This window comes from Colius striatus, chromosome 12, assembly GCF_028858725.1.
Source record: "Colius striatus isolate bColStr4 chromosome 12, bColStr4.1.hap1, whole genome shotgun sequence".
Taxonomy (NCBI): Eukaryota; Metazoa; Chordata; class Aves; order Coliiformes; family Coliidae; genus Colius; species Colius striatus.
The window spans coordinates 5,610,165-5,633,425 of NC_084770.1; the positions used below are offsets into that span (position 1 = coordinate 5,610,165).

Sequence of the window (23,261 nt, forward strand, 5' to 3'; positions counted from 1 at the left end):
GGGACAGGGGTTAGTGATGGCAGTGTGAGATGAGTGGTTAGACTTGATCTTAAAGGTCTTTTCGAACCAAAATGAAACTATGACTCCATGCCGACACACACACACACACACACAGGGTGTTTCTTCACTGTAAAATCACTCAAAGCACCAGTGCCTGCAGGGAAACCCCTCACCTCCCTCACAGCACATAGAGCCGGTCCCTGAATCCCCATCCAGGGTGCAGGGCTGAGGCAGCATCCAGCTGTGGGGCTGTGTGCCCGCTGCCCGGCCCCATACCCACCCCCGGGGGTCGCGGCTGGCCCCCAGCCCTCGCATCACCTCCCCGGTGTCGCAGCTCCCGCGGCTGTGGCACAGGTTTAAGGAGGCAGGGCAGGAAGAACCGCCCGCTTCCTGCTCCCTTCTTCTCGCTGGAGCTGCTTTTGTGTCGGACAAAAGGCTGCAAAGGAAGCGAGAAAGAAGATTAAGTGGCTGCTAAAAGGCGGATAAGGGAGGCGAGATGAGAGACCGGGGAAGGACGCGCAGTCCCGATCGCTGCAGGGATGTGCGAGCTGCGCTGGCAGAGGGTGGGGGTGGGGTCCCCCTGCACGCCCCTTACCCACAGTCAGGCCCCTGGTACCTTCTCCCCCGGGGACACAGAACGCGCTGCACCCGTGGGCAGCCAGAAACCGGCGATGTCCCAAGGAGATACAGTGCACAGAGCCAGAGCTGCCCTGTCCCACCTACAGCCCAGCTGTGCCGGCAGGAACCCGGCCCTCCCAGCCCCCCAAACCCCAGCCAGCCCCACAGAGCCCACCCCTCACCCCGCAGCCAGGCCAGGCAGCACCCCTGGGTGCAAGGGCACAGATACTAGGCACAGATGTGGGACAAGCAGAGCCATTCCCGGGGTGACCCCTCTCAAGCCTCTCCCCAGGAGCCCACCAGGCTGGAAATCCTCCCTGACTGCAGCACCAGCCCCACTTGCATCCCACACAGCCCATCTGCTCCTCTCCTCACTGCCCCCGGCCCCGCGCGTGCCACGGCCTGTCCCTGCCCACGGGCAGTGGCACGTGGGCTGGGCGATGGGAAAAGCAGGCCACATCTCAGCGTGGGCCTCTTGCCTATTTTCCCCGGGCGCTTTTTGCAGGAGCAGAAGCCATCACATGAAAAAGTTCAAGCTGGTTCCCCGGCAAAGGCAGGAATAAAGGCACTGCCTGCCAGGAGAGCGGGCACCACTGCCCCAGCCCTGCGCTGGAACGGGGAAGAAGGACCAGCGTGCTGCAGAGCCAGGCACAAAGGGAAAGGCAGGGCTGAGCCTTCCCAAAATAGAAGTACCTGCCATCTTGCATGGACCAGCCCAGCTGATGCTCTTCTGCAGTACCTTTAAACAGGATCTCAGGCCATGGGGATGCTGGTGTGGAGAGATGGACCACAGGGCTGTCTGTAAACACTTCCCCAGAGGGAGAATCTCATGAAGCTGGTATGGGGCTGTGCAAGGCAGCACACCCACGTGAGCAGTGTGGCCTGGATGCAAGGGAACAGCAGGAACAGGGCTACTCCGTGACAAGGTGGTCCTCTCCAACCAGCCACTGCTACCACCACTGCCATCATCATCTTCAACCAGCATCAGTCTCAGATCCAGGGCCCAGGGCTGCACCCAGAGCTCAGGCAAGAAGCAGCTGCCCCAGCCTGAGTTTTAATAAGCTCCCCCAGCCCCAGGTGAGCAGGAGTGGAGTTGCAGGTTGGGCTGCTTAGGGCACTGATAACAATTAGTGCAGTCACTAGCCTGGTAGTAGAAAGGGTCAGGCTGGGTCTGGGCCAGAGAGAACACTAACAGTGGCAATACTGGGGTCACTCTCACAGGTCTCTCCTTGCTGCCCCATGAGGGGTCCCCACAGGGGATGGCCCGTTGTTCGCAGAGAGCCCCCAGAGAAGGGCCAAACCATGAGCCAATGAGTGTCCTAGGGCACGGTCTCCACATGGACCATGCTCATGGGCACCTGCACACAGGTGCAAACATATGTGCAGGGACCCACACACGGGGGGCCAGGAGGACTGGCAGGAGCTGGGGTAGGATTAGGTGGCTCCAAGTACGGTCTCCATCATTGTGGGGGGCTATGAGAGGGAGTACCTGGACGGGTGCTGGGCAAGAGTTGAGGGTGGGGACAACCTGGCTGTGAAGACCCGAGGTGGGACCCAGCCTGAGGGTTCTAGGGGGCTTCAGCCTGGTGGGCTCTGGGATGTTGGTAGCTGGGTGCAGAGGGGTCTGGGTACTGGTGTAGGGCGATGGGGAGTCCCTTTGATATCACTTTGTGTGTCTGGTGGTCCTCGGCTGCCTGAGCCGGGGGTACGCAGCAGTGCCGAGGGCTCCCAGCTCCACAGGGGCTTCCCGGTGTTTGGGGGCACCCCCGAATCGGGGCGAGCGCCCCGGCAAGGCTCTGCCGAGGAGAAACACCCTGCGCTGGGGCTGCGGTTGCGGGGGGGTGCGAGGTGGGGGATGTCCCCATCCCAGCCGGGCGGCCGCCAGGCACCATGGGCGGGGGTCCCTGTCCCTGTCCCGGCCGTGGCGGGCCGGGCCGCGGCGCTCCGGAGCCGCCCCCCGCCGGGGGGGTCCCCGCTCCCCCCGGATGCATGACTTCATCCTTCCGCCCGGGTTTCCTCCCCGCCGCCGCCGCCGCCGCCGCAGACCGGCTCCCGGCTCGGCGCGGCGCGGCTCGGCCCGCTCGGCCCCGCCATGTCGCAGGTGCTGCCCTACGGCGAGGACAAGGTGGGCCGCTACGGCACCGAGCCCGAGGCGGGGGAGCTGCCCTTCAGCTGCCGCCTGCAGGACACCAACGCCTTCTTCGGGGGCAACCAGGGCAAGCGGCCCCCCAAGCTGGGACAGATCGGCCGCGCCAAGAGAGGTACCGCCCGACCCCCCCCCGCGCCTCGGCCCGCGGGACCCCCCCGCAATCTGCCGCGGCGTTTCCCCCGGCAGCCCCGACACTGGCTCCGGCGGCCCCCGGCGGTGCCCCACGGCATAACCGGGACCCCCGGGATCTGTCTGTGCATCACCGGCTCTGCCCCGGGACCCCCCGGATCTGCCTTGCGGGATCCCCGGCGCTGTCCCCCGACATCCTCGGCGCTGGCTTTCGCGTCCCCAGCGCCGCCCCACAGCATTCTCCCCGGATCTGCCTGCATCCCCGGCTCTGCCCCATGGCGTCCCTCGGATCTGCCCTGCAGCTCCCGGCTCTGCCGCTGCACCTGCGGCACTGCCCTGCAGCCGGCACTGGCCGTGACATCCCGGGCGCTGCCCCACAGCATCCCCGGCACTGCCTCACAGCATCCCCGGTACCGGCAGCGCTGGCTGTGACATCCCCGGTACTGCCCCACAGCATCCCCGGTACCGGCGGCGCTGGCTGTGACATCCCCGGCACTGCCCCACAGCATCCCCGGTACCGGCAGTGCTGCTGTGACACCCCCGGCGCTGCCCCACAGCGTCCCTGCGGCACTGTCTCTGCCTTCCATCCCCGGTACTGTGCCCCGGCACCCCTGGCACTGCCCCATAGCCAGCGCTGCCCCATATCATCCCCAGCACTGCCCCCCAACATCCCCGGGACCCTGAGCTCTGCGACTGGCACCCGGCACTGCCCCAAAACCACAGGCCCCCCCTCCCCCTGTCTGCAGCTCCAGACACCAGCACTGTGCCCCCCAGCACTGCCCCACACTCCCCGCAGCCCGGGGCTCCCCCCGGGACTACCCTGCAGCATCCCTGGGACTGCCTGTGGAACTGTCCTAAAGCATCCCTGGGGCTGCCCCCCAGCACCTCTGCAAGTGTCTCCAGGACCCCCTGGAACTGCTCCTCAGGACCCCTGGGATTGCCTCCATGTCCCCTCAGACTGCCCCCCCCCCCCCATTCCCTACAAGCACCCTCCCCCCAGCATCCCCAGGAGAAGCTCCCCCAGCCCCAAAACCCTCTCTCCCTTTCTCCCTCCCTCCACATTCCTGCTTGCCGCAGAGTCCCCCATCAGCAGTCGCTGGTGATGCTGATGAACAAACACCCCTCCAAGCCCCCCCGGTTTATTGTCCCCCCCAGGACTCCATGAACCTATGTTGTTCCTCCCCCCCCCACTTTACAGCCTGCCGCAGAGCCCCCCATCAGCAGCTCCCCTGCTTCCATCGGCACCCAAAGAAATGCCCCCTTCCCTGCACCCTGATCTGTCACCATCCATCCTCCCGATGCCTTGGGGACCCCTGAGAACAGCCTCAACCTTCCATGTAGCAACCCCCCTGCCCCTCCCCCCTGCCTGGGATACCTCCATGGGCAAACCCCCTGCCCCTTGAGCTGCAGGGGCAAAATCGAGGGGAAACAGAGCCCCCTCCCCCCCCCCCCCCAGCAAAATCCCTCCCAACCCTGAGAGGGGACAAACCAGTGCCTGCCCCCCCCGTTCCCCCTTTGCAGTTGTGGTGGCTGGGTCCAGCAGACCCCCGCTGGGGATGATGGGGGGGACTGGTTCTCCCTCGGTGGTGGTGGGTGTCTGTTTCTCTCCCAGTGATGCTGGTGATGGAGCTGAGGGGGGGCGACTGGCCAATCCACCCCCGGGGTGGTGAGGGGGGCTTCTGGCCACCCTGGTAGTGATGTTGGCAGGGGAAGGGGGTCTCTTCCAGCCTCGGTGGTGATGGGGGGGATGTGTTTGTGTACCCTCCTGATGGGAGGGGGGGATGTCTGTCTAGTGATGCCTATTGGTGGGGGGCTGCCCAGTGGGTGATGCTGACAGGGGACTGTGGTGGGGGTGATGCTGATGAAGGGAGCTGGCTGATGCTGATGTGGGGCTCCATGCAGCCCGCCACACTGACAGGGGGCTGTGTCTCCCCCGGAGCTGATGCCGATATATGGGGGGGGGGTGTCCTGCACAGCGGGTGATGCTGACGGGGGTCTGGCTGCCACCCCCGCCGAGCTGGCGGTGCCCCCCTCCCCCCGCTGGGTCATTACCCATTCCAGTCCTGTTGCTCTCATCAGCGCCTGCCGCAGAGAGGAGGGGGGGGTCCTTCCTGGTCTGCTGCTGCCCCCTCTTCCCAAACCGCCCCATCCAGAGGCGGCCGGCTGGCTGCCTCGACCCCAGTCGGGCAGGGATGGGGGGGCGATCCCCCTCCCCGCCACCTCCCCCCGCCCCATTGCCTCCCCCTGCACCCGCAGCGCCTGCGGGGGGAGCATCTCGATCCCTCCCGGGGTGGCGAGCGGGGCGCGATGCGGGGCTGGGGGACAACGTGCGGCCGCGTCCCCGCACCCACGCGCCCCCCGCCTGTCCCCGCAGTGGTGATCGAGGATGACCGGATAGACGAGGTGCTCAAGGGCATGACGGAGAAGTCGCCGCCGGGGGTGTAAGCCGGGACCCGTCGCCAGGACCCGCGGGCCGAGCCCTGCTCCCGGCCCTGCATGCTGGCTGGACCGCCGACGAGGAGGGGGGGGAAGGCCGTGCCAGTGCCCCCTCCCGACCCCGGCCCGGGGAGGGGGGGAGCTCTGCGGCCGCCACCACCACCGCCCCCCCCCCGCGCCATGCACTTTACCCCTCCGCCTCCCCCGGGGGTGGGAGAACCCACCGAGCCCCCCGCCCTGGGCAAAGACCCCCCCTCCCCTCCTTGGCAGGGGGGGTCCCCGAATCCCGGGGCGGCCGCGGCCGCACGAGCCGGGGGGGGAAGCGCTGCTGTCCAGAGACATTTTTTGCTCCATCGTTTTTTGCATGAGCTTGGTGGCCCGGGCACCCGGTCCTGGGGCCGAGGGTCAGCCCCACCACTCCGGCACACGCTTCTTTTTAAACAGAAAACTCCTCATATTTGTATTTTTATATCCGAATCTTTGTTAAAAACGATCTGCTGACGTTGAGATGTCGAAGTAACCGCATCGGGGAGGAAAGAAACCAAACCAACCAACCAAACGGTTCATATTTTTTTCCATAAGAAAAAAAAAAGACAAAAAAAGAAGAAATAAAAAAACAAACCAAGGGGAGGGGGGAAAAAAGAAACCCATAAAAAGGGGGAGAGGGGGCTGTGAGAGTGATGGAGGGAGCGTCAGGAAAGCCAAAGGCGTGGGGAGGGGAGAGGGGACCCTCGGCCTGACCCCCCCTCCCCAGGCCATCAGCAGGTCTGGCCGGAGGGGTTGGCAGCAATGTGGGCTGCCGGAGAGCCCTCCCGGGGCAGAGCCCAGCGGGGCGGCTGCGGGTGCCGGAGGGGGGTCCCGGGCCTGCCCCTCGCTCCAGAGGCTGGTGGGGGGGAAGGGGGAGGGCAGGGACAGGCCTGAGTCGTTGTTTTTAATTTTGTACTTTAAGTTAATTTTATTTTTTAAGAAGCTTCTCGGGGGGTTCTGATGTGCATGAGAAACTCGTCATCTTTTTCAATAACCTACGAGTGGCATTTATGGAGACGACGCAAAAAAACCCCAAACCCCAACCCCACGACAACAGCAACAACAACAACCAAAAAACAAAACCGAGAAAAAAAACAGAAAAAAAAAAGAAAAGGAAAAAAAAAAAAAGGAGATACTTGTGTCATGATGTTCTACGGATGATCCATTGTAAATTGAAATGCCATTTTTCACTGTACTGGTGAACCAAATGCGATGAATAAAATACATTCATGTACCGAGGCGAGGCCGGCAGCAGCCTGCTCCTTTCTGTCCCTCAGGGCGCCGGCTGGTTTGTGGGATGCCCGTGGGATGGGGTGGCACAGTGGGGCCGGGGGGGGGGTGACCCCGGAGTCCTTCGGCGGCTCCCGGCGCGGGGGGAGCCACCGGCTGACCCACTTACGCCTTCCGCCAGAAATAGCAGCCGGCAGCTCGCGCCTCTGCCGTGTGTCCCCGCCAGCCCTCTGGGGAGGGGTCCCCTCTGTGCCCCCTGCCGCTGCTCAGCTGGGGGAGGGGGAAGTTTGGTGCCCATACAGCCCCTGAGGACACTCCTGGTACTGTGCATGCACCCGCCCTGGCCCTCAGCGGCGTGCCTGTCCCAGCCCTGTCCCACGCGTGGCATGCCTGTCCCAGCCCTGTTTTACACATGTGGCATGCCTGTCCCAGCCCTGTCCCACACGTGGCATGCCTGTCCCAGCCCTGTTTTACACGCGTGGCATGCCTGTCCCAGCCCTGTCCCATGCATGTCCCTGTGCCACCAGCCCCAGGCAGATCTTAGCTGTGTGTGTGGCACGCTGGGGCTGTCATCATGGCCAGGAGCAGGGATGGAGATGGAGAGGACACAGGGGCAGACGTGCCCCCAGCTCCCTCCTGCGTTGCCCAGGTGGGGTTGAGGGGTGACAAGGACATAGCGCCCTTGTACACTCCCATGCCCGAGGGGGCTGGGCCAGGGGTCCTGGTGCAGGATGGGGGAGGAAGCAGGCATCGTCCCTCCCAAGGCACACCCAATCTGTACCCAGCTCAGCTGCCCATGCCAGGGGCGAGTGGCAGGGCTAGGGGGGACAGGGACAGGTGGAATTAAACCTGCCTTGGTTTCCTTGCTGGCCGCAGAGCCCAGAGCCCATGCGAATGTGGGGCTGGGAGGGAGCACAGAAGCACCCACTGCCCCTCAGGACGAGGCCAAGCACCCCCCAACCCCCTTCCCTCGCCTCTTCTCACTCACATCACCAGGCTGCTTGTAGGGGGATGCGCTGGTTCTCCAGCCCCAACCTGTGAGGGTGGAGCAGCTTAAGGCTTTATTGGGTGGGGGGAGGATGGGGAAGCCCCCCCCCCGGGTCACAGCTGGATGGCAAAGAGATAGTCCTCGTCGTCATCCAGGGGGGCGGCAGGCGGCGGCGGGGCGGGGGGTGGGGGAGGCTGCAGCAGCCGGAGCCCCAGGGCCAGGTCGGGGGGGTCCAGGGGCTGCCCCTTGTGCATGACGTAGAGGAAATAGTGGAAGGTGCCGGCGTCGGGGCCCGCGCAGGCAGCGTGGCGCAGGGACCAGCCGAACGCCTCCTGCGCGTAGTGGGGCTTGCGGAAGTGGGGCTGCGCAAACGTGATGGAGATGAAGCGGCCCCCAGGGCGCAGCACCCGGCTCACCTGCGGCAGGAGAAGCCCCCGGATGGGGGAGGGGGGTACAGGGTGAGGTTCACCCGCTCTGGCAGGGACAGCTCCGTCCCCAGGGAGATCCATGGCCACCAGCCAGACTCCCTGCCCACAGCATCTCCCATTACACGCCCAAATCTCCCGGCCAAACTTCTCCCCCCACCCCAGAGACACCCACGCCAGCCCAGAGATCCCCGTCTGCCCCAAGCCTGGGGGCAGTGAGGAACACACAGCACAGAGACTCAATCCTGACACAGGGGAAATCCTCACCCTCCTGGGCACAGGCCCTCCTGACAGGCCCCCCCGTCCCACTCACCCCTCCTCTGGGCACCTCCTCATGCCATTCTCCAGCATCCAAGGTGTGGGTGGAGGGAGGGAGCAGGGGTTTGGATAAGAAAGGATTCGACCCTTTTAATCACCACTTTCTCCCCGCTCGCACTAAGCCCCCGCTAACAGGATGGAAAAGAACATCAATTTTCTTGCTTGGCTTTATCCAATGTCAAAAGGCTTTTACGGCCAGCGCTCGCGTGCTCAGCATGCAAAGGCAGTGCCCAGGGGCAGGGAGGGCAGCCAGCCCCCCAGCAGCCTGAACACCCACAGACCCCTGGCAAAGACAGAGAGCCCCTGTGGCAGGGGAGAGGGCAGGGAGCCAAGGGGGCCGTTCCCCAAGCTCTGGTTGAATCCCCTTGGGAAGCTCCAGGGCTCAGCGCTGGCAGGGGCCTGGGATGAAGATGGGACAGGCAGCCCGTGTGTGTGTGTGTGTGTGTGTGTGTGTCTTCCCCACCACAGCAATGGTTTTTGTACCAAATCATATTAGTCTTTTGTCAGGAGAAGGGGAAGGCAGGTCCCTGTATCCTCCTCCTTCCCGGGTCTCCTGCAAAGCACCAGATGCATCCTTCCTGGAAAGACTCCACCGCTTCTCAAGTGACAGGCGGGGGTCCCCAGGGCTGGGGGCAGGCAGGGATCTCCCTCCGGCTGGAGCCTGCCAGGCATCCCACAGCCCATCCCTCCTTAACAGAGCTCTGACAGCCGTTGCCTAGAGACAGGCACAGGAATCCCACTCCACAGCCAGCACAGGGAGGGGGCACAGGGGGCTGCTCCCCCCCACCATTGCCCCTGGATCACTGGCACAGGGACGTCCTCAAGGCACCTCCACAGGCATTGTGCATCTGGCGGGGCCTGACGTACCCCCCCGAGCCAGGGACAGGGAGACAGAGGCTGTGAAAACCCCAAGCCCCTGCCATGAGGAGGGGGAGCCAGACCCCTGTGATGGGACCAGCAAGTGCATGGGAAGGTCCCACAGATGCCCCCAGGGTCGAGGACAGCGGAGCGGCCGCGGGCACAGGCCGGTGCCCAGCAGTGCTGGGGGGGGCAGGGATTGAGCAGGGGGATTAAAAAGGGAAAAAAAAAGAGAAATGAACTAAATCCTCATCGTTGGCCAAATGACAAGGACAGGCAGCAGTGCCTGCAGGGCACAGCCTGGATGGCAGGGGCAGCCCCAGGGTCCTGCTCCTTCTCAGGCTTAGTGGGGGTCAACACCCACCAGCCCCCTCCCAGCACCCTGCTCTGCACCCAAGGCAGTTAATTATCCCTGCAGTTGTTGCTGCGGGGCGGGGGAGGCTGCCAAGGGCCCCCCTGTCCCCCCGGGGAAGGTTCAGTCTGGCCCTCGCCTCAACCACCGCCAATTAATCGGGGCCCCGAGGCATTGCCTGTCCCCGTGGCAACTGTCGATGCTGACGGGGGTTGCCATGGCAACCGCGGAGCAGACGGCGATGGGGACCCCGGGTAATGAGATCGAAGCTGGAGGCGGAGGGGAGCCAGAGCTTGGGTCAGCCTTGCAGTCCCCACCTCGGCCTGGGCGGGCAACACCACCCCCTGCCCGCCTCAGGTCCCCTCGGGTGTCCCTACAGCCACTCACGCCCCGTTACTCACCCTTTCATATGGATGGTGCAGAGAGTGTCCCAGCTGCCCCTGCTCCATCTGCCTCAGGGGGAGAAGGCGATGGGGTGGGAGAGGAGGGGGCCTAGAACCCCAAGGGTGCTGGGAGCCCCCCGGGTGCCCCCTTGCAGGGTAGGGGAGGGGGCAGCGGCACTGGCCAGGGCACCCCCAGGGAAGCAGGGGGAGCGAGGGAACACTTTAGCCCTTCACCCACCCCAAACGTGGGGACAGAGTCCACCCTCTGCCCACTCCCTCCCGTACCTCCATCAGCACCCGGCGCATCTCGGCAGCCGCGCGGGGCGAGACGTGCCAGGGGTCGGTCTCCTCCACCATGAGGACATCGAGGGTTCCCTTCTCCAGCACCACGTCGAAGGCGGCGTCGGGGAAGGCGAGGGCGCGCATGTCCATGCGTGCCCAGCGCAGGCCGGGGCAGTGTGCGTAGCGGGCGCGCTGCGCCGCGATGCAGGCGCCCGAGAAGTCGATGCTGGTCACGTCGGTGTAGCCCAGCTCGTGCAGGTCGTGGCTCAGGGCGCTGTTGCCGCAGCCTGTGTGGGGCACGGCTCAGGGCGGGCTGGGGGTGGGCACCCCCACCACAACCCCCTCTCTTCAAAGCCAGGAGGGGTTGTCACCTCGAGGCTAATTAGGGAGATCTTAACCACCTCCTTCCTAAGAGAGGGATGCTGGGGCCTCCGGCCCCGTGGGAAGGTGGGGTGAAGGGCAGGCCCCCCGCCTCGTGTCCCCCCACCCCGGGGTGGGATGCTGGAGGCAATGGGGGGGGGGGGCAGGGGGTTAGGAGGGGGGTCCCCAGCCCTCTCCCGTGGGGAGACTGGACTCCCCAAGAGCCTCCTGGGAGAAGGGAGGGGGCCAGCGGCAAATTAGGGCAGCATGTGGCATCCGAGGGGGCTTAAGCCAAAGGGAGGGAGGGACAGACGCGGGGCTGAGTGGAACAGCCCCCTCCCCAGCTGGCGCCGGCGCCGAGCCGGCCCCAGCAGGACGCGGTGCCCGGGCATGGGGAGAAGCTCCCTCCTTCCCTCTTCCCGGCCCGGTCGGGGCTCCGCGGCGGTCGGGGCCGCGGGGGGGGCCGGGCGGATCTGGGGGCTGTGGCGCGCAGCTGGCGGCGGCTGATCCGTTAACAGGATCGGTGATTACACCCGCCTGATCCCGCGGGTGGGATTACCGGCGGCCCTACCCCCCGCCGCGATGCCCCGGTAGCGGCCCAGTGCCGCACTGCCCCCTGCCGCCCGCGCCGCCCCGCGCACCGTACCGAGGACGAGGATGCGGTCCCCGGGGCGCAGCTCGGCCCGCAGCTGCGGCAGGAAGCGGGACAGCCCCCCCAGCCACTCGCGGGGCTCGGCGCCCTCCTGCCGGTACAGCGCGTCCCAGAAGCGGCGCTGCCGGTATCGGCGGTTGGCGGCGGGCGCGCGCCGCCGCTCCATGCCGGGGCGGGCACCGCGCGCCCACGTGCGGCTTCCGGCTGCAGCCGGTGCCTCGGCCTAAAGCGCTCCGGCCGGAAACAGCGGCGCGGAGCGGCCCGGGGCGGCCATGGCGGCGGGGCTGCGGCGGGCGTGGCGGGAGCGGCGCGCCGTGCTGCTGGAGCCGCGCTACACCCCGCTGGTGGCCGCCTGCCTCTGCCTGGCCGAGGGCGGCCTCAACCTCTGGGTCATCCGCAGGGTCCCCTGTGAGTGCCGGGGGCTGCCCGGGGCGGCGAGGGGAGGTCCCGAGGGCAGGAACGGCTCGTCGCCCGGAGCGGGGGGGGGAGGGGGCGGGATCCCGCTGGCGGGGCCGCTCCGGGCCTGGAGCGGGGGCAGCATCCCGGGGCCGGAGTGGCGGCGGGGGGCACGGGGCAGGGCTGCGGGGGCGGGGGGCGGGAGCCTCCCCGCAGCGTGCGCGTGTCCCCGCCTGACCCCTTCCCGCCGCCCGCAGACACCGAGATCGACTGGAAGGCCTACATGGAGGAGGTGGAGGGCTTCGCCAACGGGACCCTCGACTACACGCGGCTGCAGGGTGGCACGGGGCCGCTGGTGTGAGTGACACGGCCGAGCTGCCCCTGCCTGGGGCGTCGCGGGGGGATGGGGGGACCCGGCCCCTCACTCCCGTCTCCCCGCAGCTACCCCGCTGGCTTTGTCTACATCTTCCTGGGGCTGTACCACGCCACAGGCCGCGGAGCCGACATCCGCCTGGCCCAGTACCTCTTTGCTGGCCTCTACCTCCTCAACCTCCTCCTCGTCTTCCGCATCTACTGCCGAACCAACAAGGTACTCCGGAGCCGGGGGGCTCACTGCCCACCTCGGGGCCTGTCCACCCTGCTGAAAGGGGCTGGGCAGGACGGCAGGGTCAGGGGGCTGCGGGCTGGAGAGGCTTGGTGGCAGCAGGAGATGTGGACCAGGCTGCTGACTGTCCTCCTGTCTCTCTGTCCCCTCCAAGGTTCCCCCGTATGTGTTCTTCTTCATGTGCTGTGCCTCCTACCGCATCCACTCCATCTTTGTCCTGCGGCTCTTTAATGACCCGGTCGCCATGGTCATCCTCTTCCTCGCCATCAACCTCTTCCTGGAGGACTGCTGGTCCTGGGGCTGCCTCCTCTTCAGGTGAGGGTCTAGGGGTATGTGGGGGCCCTTGACCCTGGTATGCTGACCATGGCATGCTGCCTGAGCTCTAGCGAGGCAGGGAGGTAACGTGGCTTTCCGCTCAGCCTGGCTGTGTCTGTGAAGATGAACATCCTGCTCTTTGCACCTGGACTGCTGTTCCTCCTCCTCCAACGATTCGGGCTCCTGGGCTGTATCCCCAAGCTCTGCATCTGTGCGCTGCTCCAGGTGGGTCTCTGTTGGTATCAGCCCCGGTGCCATCGGCAGTGGGTAGCAGGCACCACAGCACCCTGCCTGGCTGTCCTGGGGGCTGGAGCCCTCGGGGTGGGTGTACAGAGGCATCAGCATCTGAGTTGGCCCCACACAGTGAGCTGGAGGCTGATAAATAGTTTGTGGGGCTCCGGTCTATGGCCAGTGATCCCTGTCACCCCACACAGTGCTGAGGTTCCCAAGAGGTGGCAAGGATGGCAGAGGTGGCTGGCGGCTGCTGCCAGGGTGCTGATGTGTCTCTGGCAGGTGGTGCTGGGGCTGCCCTTCCTGCTGGTCAACCCTGTGGGGTACCTGACTCGCTCCTTTGACCTGGGCCGCCAGTTCCAGTTCAAATGGACGGTGAACTGGCGCTTCCTGCCAGAAGAGGTTTTCCAGAGCCGGGCTTTCCACGTCGCACTGCTGCTGGCTCACCTGGCCGGCCTGGGGCTCTTTGCAGCGCGCCGCTGGTGCAGGTGAGACCTGGCTTCCTCACCAGCACCGATCCCGTGGTCTGTGACCCCCCCTGCCCCTGCAGTTCCGGGGTTGCAGTGAAGGGGAGGGAGGTACTGCTGGGTTTTGGGGAGCGTGCTGCCCAGACAATGTGGCTCAGAGGGGAAGGTTGGGGTGGGAGAGACTTTGTGTAGCTGAGATTGAGGTTTGTGTTTCTCCCTCAGGTCCGAAGAGAGCATCTTTTCTCTGCTGAGGGACCCCGCTGAAAGGAAACCGCCTCCTCCTCCCTTGACAGTCAACAATATCCTTTGGCCGGGTGGGCGGGGAGGAGGAGGAGGGAAGGCAGGGCAGAGCAGACATTGGGCTCAGGCTGGACAGGCTCCTGGTCCCGCGGTGCTCTCAGGACGGGGAGGAGCTGTGTGGCGCGGCGGGGAGGGGGTGTGGGGCCGCCCCTCCCACCTCTGTCCCTTAACGCCAGTGCACAGATCGTCTTCGTCCTCTTCTCCTCCAACTTCCTGGGCCTCTGCTGCAGCCGCTCCCTCCACTACCAGTTCTACGTCTGGTACTTCCACACGCTGCCCTACTTACTCTGGTGCACCCCCACCACCAAGCTGGCCCACATGCCCAAGTGCGTGCTGCTGGGGAGGAGCCCGGGGGCTGCTGGGGGGGCTGCTGTGCCCCGCTCCCATGCTGACCCCCTGCTTTCCCTCCTGCAGGGTGCTGCTGCTGGGTGTGATTGAGCTCTGTTGGAACACCTACCCCTCCACCATCTGCAGCTCACTCTCCCTCCATATCTGCCATGGACTCATCCTGCTCCAGCTCTGGTCTGGCACGGCTCCCCTGCCAGTGCTACATCCCTCCCAACCGAGCAGGAAGCCCACAGCCATCTCCAGGAAGACCCAGTGAGCGTGTGGGGAGCCAGAAGATGGGAACTGGCCTCTGGGACTACCCTTCCTTTTTCCCACCCTGGTGCCAGGTTGTCCCAGGATGCCAGGAGGTCCAGGAGCTCTGGAACTGTGCAAGGGCGACCTCCCAACAGGCAGGACTTCACCAATAAAGGGGGCTTTGTGTGGCCTTCTATGCCCCAGGAGCCTGGTGATGGTGTCTGGGCAGTTGGGGAGGCAGAGCTGCTGCAGGGGCAGCTCCCTTCCCTCCCCTCCTGGCCCTTGGGGCCGCAGAGCAGCCTCCGGCCTCAGGTTAAGACAGAGGATGTGCAAAAGCACTTTGCCTCGAGGTTTGCATCACCTTGATGCTACCCAAGGCTCCCTCCCTCACTCGACGGCTCTGTCGAGTACCCCGGTCCACTCCCTGCCAGGGGAGGGGGCTGGGAAGGGGCTGAGCCGCAGCACAGCCCGAGGCTCCCTGCCCGTGAGAGAGGCGGGTGCAGGCGAGGCGGAGCCAGGCGCCTTTATTGGCCCCCGCGGCCGCGTCAGACGTTGCCGGGGTTGTAGCAGAGCATGTTCAGCTTAATGTTCTCGTCCCAGTGCCGCAGGAGCAGGAACAAGTGCCGGGCAGCCCCTTTGAGGCAGCCCACGGCCACCCCCTCGGGCAGGCGCTGCGCCCGCAGCCACGCGTCCGCCTTGGCCGCCACCAGCTCCCACTCCTCGAAGAAGCCGGCGCAGCGGTGCTCCAGCCACGCCAAGGCCACGGCCGTGGCCCAGCTGGCACTCTCCAGGTCCTCCGGCCCCACGTCGTGCCAGCTGGCACCGGCCTCGGAGGGGGCGGCGGAGTGGGCGCCGGTGTCGGACTCGGAGCCGTGCCCACTGTCGGCCTGTGCCCACGCGGCCGAGCTGGCCACCTCGGAGCACGTGCTGCGGGACGGGGGCGAGTCGGGCAGGGGGGCTGCGGGGGGCTCCTCGCCCTCCTGGCCCCCAGCCTGGGCCTCGGGGCTGCTCCTCGCCCCCGGGGAGGTGGGGCTGAGGCTGGCGCGGTGGGAGGCGTACGGGGAGGCCCGGCGCAGGCGGTCCAGGGGGATCTGCACCACTTCGGAGAAGCTCTCGGTGAGCTGGAAGGGGCCCTGGGCTTGCTGCAGCTGCACCTGCGGGGAGAGAGAGAGGGGGGTGGCTGCGGGGGCACGGACCCACCGCCGCCTCCTGCAAGTGGGGGGGTCCTGCAGGAACGTCCGTGGGGACGTGTCCCATCGGGACTGCGCATCCCCCGCCGTCCCCCGCAAAGGCAGCGAAGCCCCGCGGGGCTGTGCAGGCGCCCGCCGCGCTGGGGGGAAGGTGGTGCTGGGCCCGGGGGTCCTTACCAGCGGCAGGTAGTCGTGGCTGGCGCAGGTGCTGGAGCGCTCGCTGCCGGGGCTGAGGCAGGGTGGGCGCAGCGCCAGCCCCCGGCGCCGGCTCAGGTTGAACCTGCGAGGCAAACGGGCCACTTACCGGGGCTGGGGCAAGGCCCCAGGGGCAGCTGCGGCCCAGCCTGCTGCAGGGAAGGGGCTGGAGCACCACAGCCCTCCTCGCCTTAGAAGCAGTCATGGGGCTTGGGAGCTGCAGCCCCCCAGAAGTGGCACTTTCCCCCTCACCTCACAACATGTGAGCCCTCCCGGCCTCCCACCCCGCAGCCTCACCTGGAGCCAATGATGCTCTCTGTGGATTTTTGGGAGCCCATGGAGGTGGTGGAGGGGCTGGTTGGAGGACCTGCAAGGGGCAGGCAGAGCTGAGCATGGGGGAGGCACGATGCACCCAAAGGTGCAGCCCGTGCCTGAGCACCTGCCTGGGCAGCAAGGGCACAGGAGATGCTACAGCTCTCAGCTGCCAGCGACAGGGTGCTGAGGGAGGCATCCCCCTACCCCCAGCCCTTAGCCCCCTCCCCACCCTGGACGCACCATTGGAGCAGTTCTGCTTTTCCCAGCCAGATGTAGGGGAGGAGATGCTGGCTGGAGACCCGGGGGTCTCATCTCGCCCTGCAAGAGAGATGTCCCTGGGCTCTCAGGACCCTCATGGGCTGTAGCTGCCAGGGGCTGCCATGCCATCCATGCCCCCCCCTTCCCCGCCCGGTGGGTATGCTGGGGAAGAGGCATCCCCACACCACTGCAGCCTCCTGTGGCCATGAGCTGAGGGTCCCCTGAGGCCCCAGACAGGTCCTTGGGGACCATAAGCAGGTGTAAGGGCCTGTGGATTGGTACCTGCAGTGACAAGGGCCTCATCCTGCTCCTCTACATCCCGCTGCAGGGCCAGACCCGCCGAGGAGCTCCGGTGCTGCCAGTTCCCTGCTGCGGGGGCTCGTCGGCTGGCTGAGCCAGCTGCAAGGACAGTGACACCTCAGCCCCCTCGTGCCCTCAATGCCCCCTCCCCAGCTCGCCGGGCGCTGCAGCCATACCTGTGCCCCACAGCTCGGGGGCCAGGGGCAGAGCCGCCTGCGTGACCCCATCCACGGGCACCAGGCGGGTGTAGAGAGAAGGCACATTGCAGGCTTTGCTGGTTTGCACAGCTTTCAGGCGGAACCGGCGGGAGAAACCTGCCCGGAGGGAGGCTGTTACAGGCTGGGGGTGCCAGGACTGTGCCAGGGAGGGGAGGACACGCACCAGCACCCACCCTGCTCCAGCTCGGCTTCACGCTGCGCTGCGTTCTCGTTGTCGCGGACGACAGAACGCGCTGCCAAGCGGTGCAGGGGCTTGTCCCAGGCCTTGCCCGTCCGGCGTGGGGGGGCTTCCCTGCCTGACCCCTCCCGGGGCTGCAGCAGCGGTTCCAGCGATGCCGTCACCTCCCAGGACACGGGCCTGCCGGCACGCAGCGCGTGGATCACCACCTGGCAGCGCAGGGGCAAGCTGGCGGCCCCCAGGCTGGGTGGCACCGTCTCGGGCGCAGGCGAGGAGCTGAAGAGGTAGGAAGGCTCCACCAGCATGTCCCAGTCCAGGTGGGTGGGCGAGAGGAGGTTATCTGGGCAACGGCAAGACAGAGGTTTAGCAATTAGGGGGTTTAGCAATTAGGCTCCATTCCCCCTGCCCTCATTCCCCAGAGCCAGCACACACTCGATTCCACCGCGCTGGGCTGCAGCCGCCGTCCCTGGGGTCCCAGCTCGTCCAGCCGCGCCTCTAGGGACTGGTTCCTCTTCTGCGACACCTTCTCCAGCGCCCGTCGGAGCCGGTGGGCGTCCAGCTCCCCATGTGGCGAGGAAAAGCTGCGGCCAGCTAGCGCGGCACGGGCCAGCGTCGTCTTCCGCTGCGCCAGCTCCTCCGTGCTCAGGGCCGCCGGCACCTGCACCGGGGGAGGCTGACGGGAGCCCGGCCAAGGCAGCGGCACTCAGCCTGGACCGCGCTGAGCCGGGACGGGCCACCTGCAGCCAACCCCGAGCCGCTGGCTGAGGCCCAGCCCCGTGGGGCTGGCACCCGGCAGCCTCCCAGGGCGATGGGCAATGCTTGCCAGGCTCCTGTCACACGTGGGAAGGACCAATGGCACCGAGAAGGGAGTTTGCAAACAGCCCCGGGGATGACTCAGGCTGCGCCCAGGCAGGAGGAGCTGGCGGAGACGTGTATGTGTGCAGGGACGGGAGAGCTCAGCACAGCTGCTGAGGCTGGATGATGTTACAGGGGGGTGCAGTCCCCACCACACAGTGGTGGCCCCACACCTCAAAGCTATGTCGGGAAGCAGCGCCCGCGCCGCCTCTCGCCCCGGCAGCAGGGATCATTTACGCTGCAGGGAAATCACTTATGCTTGACATTTCGGCAGCAAAGGCCACCAGCTGTGCTGCTGTGAAGTGGGAACAGGTTACTGAGCCCGTACCATGGGGAAGGAGCATGTCCTGGAGCCAGGGGACAGTGTCCTCACCCGGCCTCAGGGCTGTCAGCACCAGAGGAGCTGCGGCTCCCCATCCCAGCCACGTGCCTGGGTTTTCAACCCAAGTACAGGCCGTGTTGCTCTGGCTTCTTTGCTAACAAAGTGTCTGATGGCGTTGGCTGAGGGCTGAAGGAGCCAGACAGGAGCTCAAGCCAGCCCCCTCTCTCCTCTCCAGCTTGGCAGGCTCCTTACCTGATGCCGGCTGAGAAGTCAACAAGGAGCTGAGCTGGCGAGGGGGGCTGCTAGCCACCCAGCTGACTACTGGCCCGGGAAGCTGGGGGACCATCTGCTTGGTCCCCAGCTGCTCTGTTCCAGTAGGGCAAAACCCCCTGAAGAGCCTCCTCATGGCACCCACAGCTGATCCTTGCTTAAAATCGAGGCTACAACACTTGTTTACAGCCCAGCAGCCACACACCCAGGCACAATGAGGCAGCGAGACCCTGGCTAAGCCAGGAGCAGCCCCTCATGTGCGAGCCTGTGCACCTCGTTGGCATCCTTACCTTGGTGCCAGCTAGGGTGGAGGGCAGTGGGGCAGACTTGGTGGAGGACTCGCAGAGGGACAAGCTCTTCTGGCCCTGCTGGGAGGTGGCATCGGCGCCAGGGCCCGAGGAGCCGCCCTCAGGGGCCACGTCTCGGGAGCCGGTGGACTCGCTGCTGGTGGAGCTGCGGGAGAGCAGCCCCCGGCTGCGGTCGGTGCTGACGGAGCAGTGTGTCAGGATGTACTGCTCTTGGATGTAGGAGGGCTGGTAAATCCGCTTCCAGATGTCTCCCCCCGAAACGGGCTCCGCACCTGCCCGGCGAGCACACACACGCCGTCAGCCCCTGGCCCCCACGCCTGCCCCCCGCCCCCAGCTCGCCCCACTCACTGCGCTCCGACACCTCCGTGCCCCCGACGGAGAGCTCCAGGGAGGCGTCCCCAGAGCCCGGGGCGCTGTGGGGTGGCTGGCGGCTCTCCCCAGGGCTGGGCACCTCCTCCTGGGAGGGGAAAGCTGAGCCCCGAGAGCCCCGGTGAGCCCCTTCCCGGCCCTGGCAGAGAGAGGTGGCAGCCGTCAGCCCCCGTCGGCGGGGAGAAGCCCCGACAGCGGGTACGTGCTGTCCCCCCCGACCCCCGCCAGGGTACCGGCGGCCGCTTGTCGCGGAAGCGGGCGATGCTGTAGAGGACGCAGTAGCTGACGAGGCGGTCGCCGGGGTAGAGGGCCGGGAGCTCGGTGGGCGAGAGCAGAGCCTCCATGCTGTCGGGGACATACCAGTCGATGGTGATGTCGCTGACAGCCGGCTCGATCGCCTTCTTCAGGGACCTGATCAGCTGGGGTGGGGAGAGGGACCCGTGTCACACACCACAGCGGGTGCCGTGCCGTCCCGTCCGCGCCCGGGCGTTACCTTGGGCTGCAGCCGCTCGGCTGGGCTCAGGAACTCGGCGCGGCCGTGGCTCAGCTTGGCCATGCCCTGCAGCAGCCGCCGGCACGCCCGCGGGCCCATGCCGAAGCTGAAGCACCTGCAGGAGAGAGCCAGGCTGGGCCGTGCCAGGGGGATGCTACCCCGGCTAGAGATGCTGCCCCAGCTGCGTGCCAGGTTGCGGTGCCCCAGGGGAAGCCAAGCTGGTGGGGGATGTGATGGGGGTGGTGGAGGTGAGATTTGGGGCTGCAGAAGGAGGAAGCGGCGGGAAGGGCCCAGGGGACGTGGAGAGCCCCATGCCTGCAGCGCTGGGGCCATACCTGAGGGTGCTGGCATGCCTGCGCACCAGCCGCAGGATCCTGCCCGCGTTGCCCGCCGCTGCGGTGAAGAGGAAGAGCTGGCGGGGGTAGCCGTGGTGGGGGGGCTGCGCCAGCGCCCAGCCCAGCGCTGCCAGCAGGTTGGTGCTCCCCTCCTCTGCCTGTAGCCCACCGAGGTGCTGGCAGGCACGCTGCAGCGTCTCCTGCCCGCATGGAGAGCCGGGCTCGCAGCGGTCCCCGGATCGCTGGCCCCCCGGCAGGGAGTGGGGAGGGGGATGGAGAGGGGCCGGGGGGAGCTTTGCGTGGCGGCACTCACATTGCTGCAGAGGCGGCTGGATGGGAAGAGCGGCTGGATGTCCGCACCGAAGCTGGCCATGTTGAGCAATGTCCCCGATGGAAGACTCCTCAGGGCCACCAGCAAAGCCTCCTGAGGTGACAGTGGGGGCTGCAGAGGGGTGCTAAGGACCGGCCCCCCCAGAGAGCAGCCCTGGCCCCGCGGCCGTGCCTCACCTTGACCTTGTCAAGGTCGGGGCCGCTCATGGTGCTGCTGCGGTCGACGAGGAAGAGGATCTCACGGGTGACGCTCTGCAGGTCCCCGGGGATGGCCTCCGGCGCCGGGCAGAAGTTCAGCATCAGCACAGGGTTGGGGAAGATGTCTTTGTGGAAACGCTTCTGCACGAAAGCCACCTGCAAGCCAGGTGTGCCAGGGGCCTGCTCACACCCCTCAGGCCCTCGCTCACACTCATCCCCATCCCACCCCCGTCTCCCCCTCCTCCCGGCCAGGCCAGCAGCGGCTGTGCCCTGTCACCTGTCTGTCACCGCTGCCGTCCTTCCTGGCAATCCGCGTGAAATCCTGGCGGCTCCGGACGTGAGCCTCGTACTCGGGGTACGTCATGGTGCCGACCTCCATCACCAGGTGCGGGTGGTGGGGCTCTGGGGGACACAGGCGTGTTTGGAGCCATCCTGTGCCACAGGAGCCTGGGGGATGCTCTGGATGCTTTTGGGGCAATGCCCCATCTGCCCCAAACCTGCCGAGAGCAGGGTCCTCACTCACCGCAGGGGTAGAGGATGATCTCCAGGTCCCTGTCGTAGCGGTGGGGCTCGGCCAGGGTGACACAGGTGGTGGCCGCAGAGCTCGCCCAGGGCTCGGCGTCAGCTCGCAGGGCGTGGGACGGGCTCTCCAGCCCTGCGTGAGGAGGTCACACTGGGACAGCCCCTCACACCTTTTGCCTCAGCTCCTCCACCCACAGGGCTGCATGGTGGTGGCTGCTTCCTGCCAGCTCTAATGGCATTAACTGGGCCAGTGGCGGGGAGCACGTCCCCACCAACCCACATCCCTTCCTTGCCCGTCCATTGCATCTCCCCCATCCATCGCATCTCCCTGGGGGAGGCGGTTGCTGACCCAGAGCTACACATGACTTGGGGATGTTCCAGCCCCGGGGGTGGGATGGGGAAACCCCTTCTTTGCATGTAGGGAGTGCAAGAGGATGCCTGGGGAAGGGGACTTGCGTCTTCCTAGAAAAATGGAGGGATTGGTGGGACACCATCCTGGGAGGACACTGCTCATATTTTGGGGAGGTTTTGCCCAATGAACCCACAGTGCCAGAGCCACCCCCCATACCTGCCAGCAGGCACGGGCCCTTCACCAGCAGCTCGAAGGCAAATTCGTAAGGAAAAGGGTTGCAGGGCCGTCCCCGAAAGATGTCCACGTTCTCCACAGGCACTGTGGGGGGTGGCTGGCTGCGGGCCCCTGGCCCCCCGAAACAGCTGGTGGGGCTGTGAGGGGAGAGGCAGTGATGGCTCCCGCCCTGCTCCCTGCTCACCCAGCATCAACGTCCTCCCCCCGGGACAGTGGAGACTGAGGAAGCCATGAAAATCACCATAGAGCCAACCTGTCGTCACACAAGCTTGCCGGCTCAGCCTCGGGGTCGGCGGGGACGCGGGGCGTGAGGAGGGGAGGCAGGAGGAGGCGCAGGGCCCCGTCGGGCAGTGTGGGCAGCTCCTGTGCCGTGCGCAGCGTGACCGCCAGGCTCTCCGCAGGGCACAGCGTGCCTGTGACGATGATGAACGTGGAATGCTCCACATCTTCGTCCAGGACAAGGTGGCCTGGGCCGGGGAGGAATGGTGAGGGGTCAGTGGAGCAGGTGAGAGTGGAGGGAGAGGGTGTTAATTGTGTTAATTAGTCTCAAAGGAGATGAGTGCAGGTGTAACAGGGGATGGGTAAAGCCCTCAGGAGAGGTGGAGGGAGAGGCAAGGGGAGGCTGAGATCTCCAGCCCCAGAGACCTCTCCAAGGTACCAGGGTGGCCTGGCAGGGGCTCTCAGCCCCTCGTATCCCCCCACCCCTCAGCCCTGCTGGCTCTGAGCCTCCTGGCCAGGAGGGCTCCAGAAGCCCCCAGCCCCCCGGCACTTACCGGCGGTGCAGCGGCGCGGCCGCCCGGCATTGGGCCCGCACTGCAGGCAGCAGTCCTGCGCCCGGTGCCGGTTCTGGACGTGGAAGGTCACTCGCCGGCTGCCCACCGCTGCCTCAAAGCCAGCCACCACCTCTGACTCCTCCAGTGGGTAGATGAAGATGCCTGTGGGCAGGAGAGAGCTCAGAGGCAGATCCCGGCACGGGCAGTGCTGTGGCACAGCATGGCCCACGGCAGCACCGCTCTGAGCTGTCTGACTCAGAGCAATTTACATGCACAAGAGCAGGGCAACACACAGGAAGCATGTGGAGCCTCCCTAGCCCAGGGGCTGGAAGGGAGGATGGAAACTCCCTCTCCCTCAGCAGTGGGAATGGGTTTTTTTCTCTGCCTCCCTCTTTTCCTGCCGCAGGGCACTGCTGCGTGTCAGTGGTGGTGGGGGCACCCCTAACCAAGTGAAGTTTGGGGACTGGGTTACATGTGGGCTGAAGGAGGGATGCTCTCCAGCACAGGGGCTTTTATGGGGCTGTGCAGGGAACCCAGGTCCCTGCAAGCCCCGACAGCTCCACCTTACCTTCCACAGGCTCCTGGGAGGGATTGGTGTACACGAGGTGAGCGGTGATGCTCAGGGAGTACCCGTTGGCACAAGCCTTCACCCTGGAGCTCTTCAAGGGCAGAGACTCCCAGGACGAGAGGGAGTACAGGCCTGGCATGGTCCCTCAACAGGTAGCTGTGGACAGAGGGGAGCAGGCACTGGGGGAGGGTCTGCCGGGAAGGGGCTTGTGCAAACTGCTTCCAGCTGCCCAGCCTGAAAGGGGGAAACAGGTTCTCCAGCCCTCCTCATCCCAGGGATGCTGCTCTGCACTACCCATAAAGCACATAGGCCTGTACCCAAGCCTCTGCTCAGACCCCAGCCCACCTGCAAACTTGGTCTGGAGCCATAGGAGCCCACAGAGAGCTCTTCCACATCACAGGTAAATGAACCTGTCTGCCAGGCAGCAAAACAACTCCCAGGGCAGCAGCAGTTACCTACAAGCAGGGACTCCTAGGCAGGACAGGCACAGCCAACCACACGCAGCCCATCCCTCAGCAACCCCCAGCAGCTGAGAGGCTCCAGAGCCTGCCCAGATCATCTCCTGCACTGGATGGG

General features: G+C 66.1%; 4 protein-coding genes across 4 annotated transcripts; 2 read left to right on the forward strand and 2 right to left on the reverse strand.

The window, feature by feature from the left end:
* Nucleotides 1–2,652: 2,652 nt before the first annotated feature.
* On the forward strand, nt 2,653–6,598 carry CAMK2N2 (calcium/calmodulin dependent protein kinase II inhibitor 2). Its single transcript, XM_062005732.1, has 2 exons — nt 2,653–2,879; nt 5,271–6,598. The coding sequence occupies exons 1-2, from the start codon at nt 2,711–2,713 to the stop codon at nt 5,339–5,341; spliced, it is 240 nt and encodes a 79-aa protein (XP_061861716.1). The 5' UTR covers nt 2,653–2,710; the 3' UTR covers nt 5,342–6,598.
* An 821-nt stretch (nt 6,599–7,419) lies between these two features.
* EEF1AKMT4 (EEF1A lysine methyltransferase 4) lies at nt 7,420–11,373 on the reverse strand. The gene is made up of 3 exons (XM_062005971.1): nt 11,202–11,373; nt 10,199–10,482; nt 7,420–7,993 (listed from the first exon to the last, which is right to left on the reverse strand). Exons 1-3 carry the CDS (start codon nt 11,371–11,373, stop codon nt 7,691–7,693), a joined length of 759 nt encoding a protein of 252 aa, XP_061861955.1. The 3' UTR covers nt 7,420–7,690.
* Nucleotides 11,374–11,467: 94 nt separating this feature from the next.
* Nucleotides 11,468–14,308, forward strand: ALG3 (ALG3 alpha-1,3- mannosyltransferase). Its single transcript, XM_062005803.1, has 9 exons — nt 11,468–11,615; nt 11,861–11,960; nt 12,045–12,192; nt 12,362–12,522; nt 12,627–12,747; nt 13,036–13,241; nt 13,443–13,519; nt 13,702–13,846; nt 13,935–14,308. The coding sequence occupies exons 1-9, from the start codon at nt 11,480–11,482 to the stop codon at nt 14,122–14,124; spliced, it is 1,284 nt and encodes a 427-aa protein (XP_061861787.1). The 5' UTR covers nt 11,468–11,479; the 3' UTR covers nt 14,125–14,308.
* Nucleotides 14,309–14,647: 339 nt separating this feature from the next.
* On the reverse strand, nt 14,648–22,824 carry VWA5B2 (von Willebrand factor A domain containing 5B2). Its single transcript, XM_062005890.1, has 21 exons — nt 22,686–22,824; nt 22,118–22,279; nt 21,586–21,811; nt 21,327–21,481; nt 20,760–20,891; nt 20,514–20,638; nt 20,216–20,392; nt 20,022–20,132; nt 19,709–19,908; nt 19,374–19,488; nt 19,114–19,299; nt 18,860–19,019; nt 18,494–18,783; nt 17,189–17,414; nt 16,752–17,096; nt 16,537–16,674; nt 16,343–16,459; nt 16,043–16,120; nt 15,785–15,854; nt 15,470–15,572; nt 14,648–15,256 (listed from the first exon to the last, which is right to left on the reverse strand). The coding sequence occupies exons 1-21, from the start codon at nt 22,822–22,824 to the stop codon at nt 14,648–14,650; spliced, it is 3,864 nt and encodes a 1,287-aa protein (XP_061861874.1).
* Nucleotides 22,825–23,261: the final 437 nt, after the last annotated feature.

Bases quoted from the DNA above. Each gene is read 5' to 3' on its own strand.
- ALG3 (XM_062005803.1), top strand. From the start codon at position 11,480: ATGGCGGCGGGGCTGCGGCGGGCGTGGCGGGAGCGGCGCGCCGTGCTG. The intron at 12,523-12,626 runs GTGAGGGTCTAG...CTTTCCGCTCAG, and splicing joins TGGGGCTGCCTCCTCTTCAG to CCTGGCTGTGTCTGTGAAGA. The intron at 13,242-13,442 runs GTGAGACCTGGC...TTTCTCCCTCAG, and splicing joins GCAGCGCGCCGCTGGTGCAG to GTCCGAAGAGAGCATCTTTT.
- VWA5B2 (XM_062005890.1), bottom strand. From the start codon at position 22,824: ATGCCAGGCCTGTACTCCCTCTCGTCCTGGGAGTCTCTGCCCTTGAAG. The intron at 20,639-20,759 runs GTGAGTGAGGAC...TGTGTCCCCCAG, and splicing joins GATCATCCTCTACCCCTGCG to AGCCCCACCACCCGCACCTG. The intron at 19,909-20,021 runs GTGAGTGCCGCC...CCATGCGGGCAG, and splicing joins CCAGCCGCCTCTGCAGCAAT to GAGACGCTGCAGCGTGCCTG.
- EEF1AKMT4 (XM_062005971.1), bottom strand. From the start codon at position 11,373: ATGGAGCGGCGGCGCGCGCCCGCCGCCAACCGCCGATACCGGCAGCGC. The intron at 10,483-11,201 runs GTACGGTGCGCG...TGCCCCACACAG, and splicing joins GGACCGCATCCTCGTCCTCG to GCTGCGGCAACAGCGCCCTG. The intron at 7,994-10,198 runs GTACGGGAGGGA...CTCCTGCCGCAG, and splicing joins TGCGCCGGGTGCTGATGGAG to GTGAGCCGGGTGCTGCGCCC.
- CAMK2N2 (XM_062005732.1), top strand. From the start codon at position 2,711: ATGTCGCAGGTGCTGCCCTACGGCGAGGACAAGGTGGGCCGCTACGGC. The intron at 2,880-5,270 runs GTACCGCCCGAC...CTGTCCCCGCAG, and splicing joins GATCGGCCGCGCCAAGAGAG to TGGTGATCGAGGATGACCGG.